This window comes from Pteropus vampyrus, unplaced genomic scaffold (genome assembly GCF_000151845.1).
Source record: "Pteropus vampyrus isolate Shadow unplaced genomic scaffold, Pvam_2.0 Scaffold14, whole genome shotgun sequence".
NCBI classification, from domain to species: Eukaryota; Metazoa; Chordata; class Mammalia; order Chiroptera; family Pteropodidae; genus Pteropus; species Pteropus vampyrus.
In genome coordinates, this window is record NW_011888795.1 from 8,143,286 (window position 1) to 8,153,075 (window position 9,790).

At 41.7% G+C, this 9,790-nt stretch overlaps 1 protein-coding gene across 1 annotated transcript in view; it reads left to right on the top strand.

Annotated features, from left to right (window-relative positions):
• Positions 1 to 7,468, top strand: part of ETV5 (ETS variant 5) — a 53,968-nt gene extending 46,500 nt beyond the window's left edge. The window contains exons 12-13 of the mRNA XM_011382037.2: positions 2,141 to 2,242; positions 4,927 to 7,468. Coding sequence (XP_011380339.1) covers positions 2,141 to 2,242; positions 4,927 to 5,148 — 324 coding nt within the window. The 3' untranslated portion in view covers positions 5,149 to 7,468. The remainder of the gene's footprint in view (positions 1 to 2,140; positions 2,243 to 4,926) is intronic.
• The last annotated feature ends 2,322 nt before the right edge of the window (positions 7,469 to 9,790 follow it).

Below are 9,790 nucleotides of genomic sequence, written 5' to 3' on the forward strand. Positions count from 1 at the left end.
GCTTAGCACCCTCTCAATTATGACTGACTCGGCTTTAATCTGGAGCCATTTTAAGTGTGAATCTGCATTAATGAATATTTTGGGGGGTAGGGTTGTTTGTTGAACATGTGGCAGATAACTGATGCCATAGGGAGTTGTAAAAGGATGGGCTGCAGAAAGAGCCGCTCCCTGTGCTGTGGCTGCTCGCTCTTGAAAAGGGAGGAAAAGATATGTGGATTTTTTAACTCCTTCAGCCTCTGTCCTCAAGATGCATGCTATCAAAGTAACGATTGGGAAAGATGAAAGGAAGAAAGAGCCGATAACAAGCTATTGCCTGCTCTCCTCACCCCAGAAATGGAGCCGCCCCAATTTCCAGCTGCTGTGCAGTTGTGCCACATTATGCATCCCTGTAGAAGGAACAGCCCTGGTGAGGGCTACTGAATCATAGGGCCGTGGCCCAAGAGGATGAATCAGTAACTATGGCTACCACAGCTGCTTTGAAGTCTGTGCAAATACAAAACCTCTCTCCAGTGAGCTCTTGAGCCTAAGCAAGTGACAGCAAAGAGAAGTTGTAGCTGAAGTGAAAGAATACTCAAGAATTTATTTTCCACCACTAAATATAGTAAAACAATGAGGCTGGGCTTCTTTTAAGGTTCCCCACATCACTTGTAGCTGACAGTGGTTCAAGTATAGTTTCATAGCATCATTTCTTTTGAACAGAGTAGAGGGACATATATTGGTTTAGCAGGTTTCTGTTTATACCATATTTCCACTGGCTTAAAATGTTTATCTTCTCTAACCAGGATGTAATTTTGGGTTAATTTTGCCCTTTGGCTTTTTCACAAGTAGAATTGAATAGGTACTGTATGGAGAAAGGAGGAGACCCAGGGACATCGTGTGTGCCACTGGGACATGAAGCTTACGAATGGAAATTTAACTTTTACATGGTTTCCTGCAGGGCAGAGTGTAATGATGACTATTGAATTATCCTAATGTAATTAGGTCAGATGCATTCCTCTTTATTTATCATATCATTTCTGGTATTGATTAAAGGTCATTTTAGAATCCCGAATTCAGACATATCTTTCATTCTGCCCAAATACTTCAGAGAAGTACTTTAAGTGAAATGCTATTTTATGATCCACTTTTCCACTTTCGGTCTCCCTACTTCCCATTACAGGTTTAACATTTGTTTGTTTAAAGATCAAATGAATGTAGTTCTCTTGTTTTTTAAAAAAGTTTCCAAAACTTACCTCAAATGTCCAAAACATGATCCCTGGTTTGCATACATTTAAAACCTTCTGAGAAGACTCACATTTCCAGGGTTATTCTTCTCCTACCTTGACAGTTATCCTTATAAGTAGGATTTGGATTGTTGAGATACTTGAAAACAGAAATTGCTTGTCTGCCCTAATAATTGGGTAAATTCTACTAGGAAGTTTTCTGGCTGTAAGGTTTCTTTGCCCACAGCTCCAGTTACATCCCTCTATCACTGCATCTCAGGTGGACTGGGTGGGTATAATGCACTTCAGAACTGTTTGGGAAATGCTGTTAATTTTTCATTAAGTAGATAATGGTGCTACATGTTTTAATGTCCATTCTGCAAGTCTGCCGGGAGCAGGGGATTAGATGGTAGCAGGCTGAAGTGATCTGATTCCCCCTTACTGGGTGAGCTGCAATAAGTAAACATCTCCCAGCCCCTCTCCAATCTTATTAGAATTGAACTTTTGCTCTGCTGGCCCATTAGCAACTCACTAGTGTGTTTCTAATGTTTCAGGAATGACCATCCTAATTATTCCTTATTGACTGCTACAGAAACCATAGCACTTAATGGCAACATGTTAATGGCCTATGGGTATTGGTCAATAATTCATATGTGGAGAAACAGTGGAGAGCCTGCTTCCTCTGGGACATTAGCCAAACCCTCTGCAATCTTACAGTATAGAATTCTTCCACCTCTCGGTCTCACCTCTTAGCAGTTGTAACTGAATCATCACCATTGTTGAACGTTTAGTCTTGAGGGAATTAAATGCTTTTTCTTCCAGGTTAGGGAAATGGAGCATTGACCAGAGCAGTCAGGTCACAGAACTGGCTCTCCTGGGACTGGGAGAAAAACGCTAGGCCCAGGGAATGAGTTTCCATTGTTTTCCTGCCTCTGCAGGTTGCTCGGCGTTGGGGCATCCAGAAGAACCGGCCAGCCATGAACTATGACAAGCTCAGCCGTTCTCTACGCTATTACTATGAAAAAGGCATCATGCAGAAGGTGAGCAATTGTGAGAGACACTTAGACCACTCTTGCCATTTTCAAAGAAAATGGCCAGGGCGTCTGTAAAAAGACTGCTTGTACAGACTGAATGGAGGAAATATTAGCCTCATAAGTGATTCTGTGGTAGGAAAAAGTCTTGGAAAAAATAACCTAAGACGAGTCAAATGAGATATAGTGAAAACCAGAGGTTGTGTGTAGAACACACCATAAGAAAATTAGACTCCTCGGCTTTACTTAAAATGTCCAGATACTTAGGCCAACTATTATATTTATAAAACAGCATGTGAAGGAATCGACTTGAAGGCTTCCACTCTCACAAGAGCTTCATTGAAGTTTTTAGTTGTTAAAATACCTAGATCTTCAATTATGTTGGTTTAATACTCATAAGTGTTAGAGGAATAAGAAAATCTTATTTCTCTTTCAGAACCTGTAGAAACTGAAACTCCATTACTTGTCAGTATGCACCATGGGAGTGTAAATTCCTTTGGAGCAGAATTGAGGATCTAATTTCGCTTTTGGCACGGAGTTAATAGATACTCTAAGACGGTGGTCACCCTTTATACTGCCTCTCCCTTTTAAAAAAGATACAATTTAATATTTTAATATATTCACAGAGTTGTGCAATCATCGCCGCAATCAATTTTAGAACCTTTTATCACCCCAAAAAGAAACTCTGACTCCATTAGTAGTCACTTCTCATTTCTCCCTCCTCCTCGCCCAACACGCACTTCCCTTTCAGTGTTAATATTATCAGGTGGAATCCTAAATTTACAAAAGAGAGCCAATACTCCTTTACTCTTCCCAACTCCAGATCCAATCTGAGGGAATGCAACCAAGACACAGTAACTTGAAGTAATAGCGATGAGTTGTCCCTATGACTAGTTCCTAGGTTTTCTAAGGAAGTAGAAGAGAAATTTATTTCTGAGAAAAGCTATGAGAAGGCACCAGTATGAGGCTCGGGTGGATTCCGATTCTGATACTTCCATTTGTACACTTTGAGGAAAATCACTGCACCTCCCAAAGTCTATATTTCCAATAAAAATGTAGATAGTAATCCCTGCTCGAATCTCACAGGGTGAAATACATGAAAATGTTCCAGAAAAAAAAATAATGTGCTATCCGATGTAAGGAATTATTTTTTTAATTAAAATAATTGAGGCAACATTGGTTAATAAAATCAAGTTTCAAATGTACAATTAAAACAATATTTCATATGTATATAGAAATTATTGTTATATTTATCATATGACATGTGAGGAAATGAGAACTGAATGAAAGGTGATGGCAAGCATTCCAGTGTGGGAAGGGATTTAGAAAAGTTGTAATCCCATACTCCCAGTTTTTGAAAGGAAAAATTGAGGTTTATGGCGGTTAAGACTTGTTAATGACTGAAGTAAGACTGGAAACTATCCACTCCTGACTTCTGATCTAGTATTATTTCCACTAGGCCCTCTTCCTCACTCTTCCACATATGTGAACTGACTTTTGAGGTGGAGAACCAGAGATTTAGTATAAAACTGTGGCTTAGAAAAACTAAGTAAGGATGGTTGATCATAGGTGTCTGCCCCCCTTAAGACTTGCTTGGTAAAGGTGCTAATCATCCATTGTCACATCCACAGGCCCTGATTTCTAGTGTCTGAGTTCCAGACACCCATCTTCTGGTGGCTGGACATAGAAGTGTCACCATAAAATAAGCTTTAAGTCCCATTAGCATAATTGTACCGTTACCTCCACAACCTGCCACTGTAGCAGCAGACTTCTTAAACCCAAGATTTGAAAGTAAAGCCATATTTCAGCAATTAAGAAGAGATCTTAAAATCACAACAGAATGACTGAAGGACAGGATTAAACTCAACATTTTAAATTTTGAGTCTAATAAATGTATTTTATCAGTAATTTCTGCCACTTTTCCTTGCCTCTTTGCACTACCTGAGTGAGGCTGATTGTTGGGTTTGATTTTCAGTGGTATGTATTGTCGTACTGATACTAAACAGACAGCAGAAAATGGGGTCCCCGTGACCTAGACTGCTCATGAGCTACATCATGAGGCCTTTGGATAATCAAGGCTTTTGAGTGCTAATATATTATAAGTGGATAAAATCCATATAAGGTAGTTACCAGTTCCTTGGTGTGACAGAACCATGGAATGAGTAACTTAACACTGTAGGTAATTCAAGAGCAATACCATTTGGCTTTGAGACAAACTTAAAATTCCCACATAGCCTCTCTGATCAAATTCCTAGCCCTTCAAAATAACAGCTATACTCTGAAGACGCAGCTTTGGAGATAACTGAAATCATGTCCTGGCTTCGGCATTGTACCCTTAAATCCTTATACCGTCTCGTAACACCAGATACCAGCCTCGGCATACCGGTTTTTTTCTAAGCCGTGAATATAAAACAGTGAGGATTTTCTTCTAAAAGAGCCTATCTAGTATGAATTTGAAATTCAGATATCTTGATCGATGAGCTGTGGTGTCAAGAAAACACTTGGCAGGTAACAGGTCCCCAAGATTTGTCAAAATAATTCTGAATGATCTGGATAATCAGTTACTAAGGAGCCTCTTTTGGTCCCTGGCTCCCTGAGAACTTGGTAACTTACAAATATCTCATTATTCTTCCCTTGGTCCTCGCCATGTCCCATTCCAGCTGGGCTTTATTAGGTGGTTTTTTCTGTCACAGGTGGCTGGGGAGCGATACGTCTACAAATTTGTCTGTGACCCAGATGCCCTTTTCTCCATGGCCTTTCCTGACAATCAGCGTCCGTTCCTGAAAGCAGAGTCTGAGTGCCACCTCAACGAGGAGGATACCCTGCCACTGACCCACTTTGAAGACAACCCTGCTTACCTCCTGGACATGGATCGCTGCAGCAGCCTCCCCTATGCCGAAGGCTTCGCTTACTAAGTTTCTGAGTGCTGAGCCGCCAAACCCTAGAGTTAGTTCCCATTCAGGCAAACGAGGGCAGTGGTTTTGTTTGTGTTTTTGGCTGTTCCTAAAGCTTGCCCTTGGAGTATTATCTGGAGAACCCAAGCTGTCTCTGGATTGGCACCCTTAAAGGCAGATACCTTGGCTGGGAAGTGGGAACAGGGAGGGGCAGAAAACCACCAAAATGCTGGTGCCTCAGCTCTGATCCTGACAAGGTTTCTGGGAAGAGATTGCAATGGAGCCTCCTTCCCATGGACAACATATGCAAAGCAATACCTTGTTCAGGTTAGTACCCACAAACCGGGACAGAGTGTGTGACAATCTGCATTGATCATGGACTACTAAATGCCTTTACATAGAAGGGCTCTGATTTGCACAATTTATTGAAAAAGAAATCACAAACCCATTGGACGGTAGGTAGGCCAAGTTGGGGAGGTTCAAACCATGAAGGGTTAAAAATATATCTTAAAATCCAGAGAGCTCATCTAGCTCCATCTGAAATGTTTCCCCTTGTCCTAGAAAGAAGCGGGGAGAGTCAGAACAGCTGTCACCCACTCCATGGTTCTTAAATAATAAACCGTTGCTACTCTTGGGAACCTTCTGGCCATGTGGTCACCAAGTAAAACAAGCCCCCTTTCTCTTCCCAGTCACATGGCTGTGTGTGGATGGCTTTAATTTTAGGAGAAGGGTGATTAACACTTTTGACAGTATTTTGTTTTGCTTTGATTAGGGGGATTGTTTTGTTTTGGTGGTTGTTTTGGAAAAACAGTTTATAAACTGATTTTTGTAGTTTTGGTATTTAAAGCAAAAAAAAAAAACAAACCTTTTGGTAACTGCACTGTGTCCCTTAGACAGGGTGGTGCCGACTTATGAAGACGTTGCAGCTTGAACGGGGCTTTGTCGGGGCTTCCCCGTAGCCGTATATAAGCCCACTTTATTGCCTGCTTTGTGCTTTCTGCACCAGACAGCCTGACAGAACGTTTGCACCTGAGTTGTACATTTTTGAGGTGTGCAGGACAGCCTGGACACACCACTTAGACTCTTTATGTGTATAGTTCCCCATGGTCTCGAACATGCCCTCTCTGGAAAACAAATGTACATAATACATGTCATGTCCATTTGAAACCTGGCCACTTGGTGGGAACCCTGGGGATTCTTCCCTAGGTATGACTGATGACAATTTTCATTTCATCAGTTTGTTTTGTTTTCCTTTTTCTTTATTTCTTGGACTTTAAACCCTACGTATGATTCACAAGGGTTTGAGACTTACATATGATACCAACAGGTAAAACAGTGCTAGCATTTTAGTTTCCTGCCAATTAAAAAAAAAAAAAAAAAAAAAAGCTTATCTGATTGCTGTATTATATTGAAAACGTTTTGAACAACCCAGCTAAAGCCATGTGAAAGTTGAGTTCAGAGTAGAGGAAATATTATCAGAAAGTGTAGCACCTTGCTGCCTGCTCTGTTGATAGCATTCCGCTCCCATGACACTTAGCACGTTAAGAATGACTGTGCTGGTCCTCATATGTGAAGGACAGTGCTGACTCGGTGAAAGCAAGACTTGTGCTTTGAATTGTTTTTCTATTGATGGAGGGCTCCATAGTCTCAAACAGCCCCCCTTATGATCAGCCACACATTTGTGACAAGGTTCACTAAAATAAGGGGTGTATTTGATGGCTATGGAAATACAAGGATTTCCTCTATTGGAAGCTAATTAGCCCACAAAGGTGTTGAACCTATAGCTTGGGCCTTAATTAGCATTGTACTCTAATCAAAGGACTCTTTTCAAACCATATTTATAGCTTTCTAACCTACACATAGTCTATATATAGATGCATATTTTATCCCCAGCTGGCTAGAGATTTATTTGTTGTAAATGCTGTATAGGATTTGTTTTTCCTTTCTTTACTTATCCTAGTTTGGGTTTTGGGGATTTTTGTTTTTGTTTTTTGGGTTTGTTTTTTTTTTTAATGGATTTATGCTATTTTAGCAAGAATGAAAATAATCCTCTGTAGCCTGAGCTCCCCCTCCCTGCTGTAACGACATGGCTGTGCTGTCACGGGACATAGGATGGCGGCATCACGGTTGCATTCCCATTGGACTCATGCACCTCCCGGATGGTTTTGTTTTTTTTTTGTTTTGTTTTGCTTCTTTTCCAGAGTGTGGAAAGTCTACAGTGCAGAAAGGCTTTAACCTGCCAGTCGATTTGAAATACTTTCCCCTGCGCAGGGCCGTGTGCATCCTGCCAAGCTGCGTTTATTCTGTACTGTGTACAATAAAGAAGTTTGCTTTCAGTTTACCAGGGGTCTGAAACCTGCCTCTTTCTTGCCCTCAGCGATCTAATTTTAAAGGAAACAGAAGCACCTTTCTCTCTCCCTCGCTCCCTCTTTTGCTGTCTCTTAGCTGTTGAGCCTTACCGGTGGACATGGAGTTGAGCGTAGTTAGGGAACTGTTACTGGAGAATAGAAGTTCACAGCTGCTCTTTAGCCTCGTCTCTTAAACTCTGGCTGGAAATTTGTTCCAAAAGAGTAGGAGGTAAGAGGTCCTCTCTCTAGCCAGTGATGAGCTGAGACCACCCCATCCCCTCAAGCCCACCTACTCGCCACTTAGTGACTGTCTTTTAAGAGATAGCTCATGTTTGGGCCCTGGGTTGTGTGAAAAGATTACTACCTAGGCTAGGACTTGGAGTTCCAGAATGATTCTAGCTCAACCTCTTAGATGGATACTTGGGAAACTAGTAAGAATTTAAGACCATTTACTTCTTAATTTCCCCCCAACCAGTTTTGATCTTAGGTCAAAAAAAGTTTACTAATAGTTTGTCCCTTAAAAACAACAGGAAACACGTAGGAAGGACTTGCCCGTTTTATTTTTTCTAACCATGCAGCAGTAAAAATCTTCCAAATTTGTCTTTCTCATGGGTATGTATCCACTTGGGAAAAGTGTGGAAGAAAATAAAGTTTGCAGGGTTGTGTGCAGTATTGTGCCTTTCAGTGTTCTTATTTCAGTCTTTTTCTGCACCTTAACTTGGGCTTTTCAGGACTCCTATTACAGTAGAGAAATAGAGCTTTTTTTTCAAGCCTATAACAGAAGGCTTTCTGTAAGTTTATCTACTATCTTTCGTTGACTGTTTTACAAGCCCTTAAGTGTAGAAACATCTGAGACTGAAACGGTGCACAGCCGCTTGAATGGGAGCTTGGGAGGAATGAATATCTGACACACAAAACCATTAGCTTGGACAGATTAAGATGCTCAGGGAGAAGGTAGGCGAGCCCAGGACAAAGCGAGCTCTGCCTCTCAGCTTCACCACGATAAGGCCTTGACAATCGGCGCCCCATTATTCACAGGCTCATTATCCAGCCTGGGCCCAGACCCAGATCGTTAACCTAATGCTGGAGGTCACCAAACACTGGGCCGCCCTTCTAGTGCGGGGTGCTAGGATAAGGAAGCCTAGAAAATGTGAAGTTTACTCTTCATCGAGTTCCTTTTTCACAAGCCAAGCCGGGGAAACAATGCTTATTCAGTTGTTCAATAACAAAGAGGTAGTGTGAGGGCAAAAGAATGTGCTTTTGAGAGCCAGAGTATGTGCAGAATCTAAATTCTGATGCAGCTGGGACAAATGTAAATGAATGTGGAAGAAAAACACTCGTGTTTCCAGTCGGTTGGAAACCTTGGACAGACAGTCCACTGCCCGGTGGTACAGGTGGGTGGCTGGAGCTCGTGTGTGTGGTCTCAGAAACAAGCAAAAGGAAAATAGGACAAAAAATCATCAGTTCTAACACTTATTTGATCCCAGAAAATATACTGGTGTCCCATTAAGAAGGAGTCCCTTGAATGACCAGCCTTTCCTTAGTTCCTCCAATTTAAGAGCTGGCTCTATGCCCAGGCTTAGGTTTGTTGACCTTGGCAGTGAACCTCAATATAGCTAACCTTTGGATAGCACTTTACAGTTTACAGAGCACTTTTTGATCCCCATTATCTTTTTGGCAGGCTTTCTTAAATGGTAACACTTTGTTGAAAGTGAATCTGAAAATACCATTGTTAGTCCCCAAAATTACTTTCTTGGAATGGTCACAGCGGCTACTGTGGAAAGAGGACTAGACACTGGGAGGCAGGACACTGGGGTTCTGGCCCCAGCTCCGGGATTGACTGGATTAACCAGATTTCATGTGGCCATCCTGGCCTAAGTGCCTGTGTCCGCGGGGACACCGATGAACTGCTACTTCCCAGTTCTCTTAGGTAAGGGAAAAAACGTTCCTTAGAAATTCAAAGTGTGTGAGTGTGCGTGTGCTCAAGTTTAGCAGTTAAAAACATCATTTTCATCTTCAAGCAATCTCTGAAGACTGCTCAGTCCCACCATTAAAGGTATATGTTTGTTCATTTCCCAAGCATCCACTGAGCACCTACTAGATGCCAGGCACTGCTGATGCTGGGTATAACTGATTTAAGATGGCGTTTTCAAATAAAGCCCTGTTCATGACCTCTTAAATGTTTAAATGCGCTACTCACAAACTCATACTAGCTTCTACTTAAATACCACTGACATCTTATTCTGACCACATTGGCTAGAGGCTGAAGAGGCTAGGGCATCTACCCACCAGCTCCTGCTCCTACTAGTTGAGAG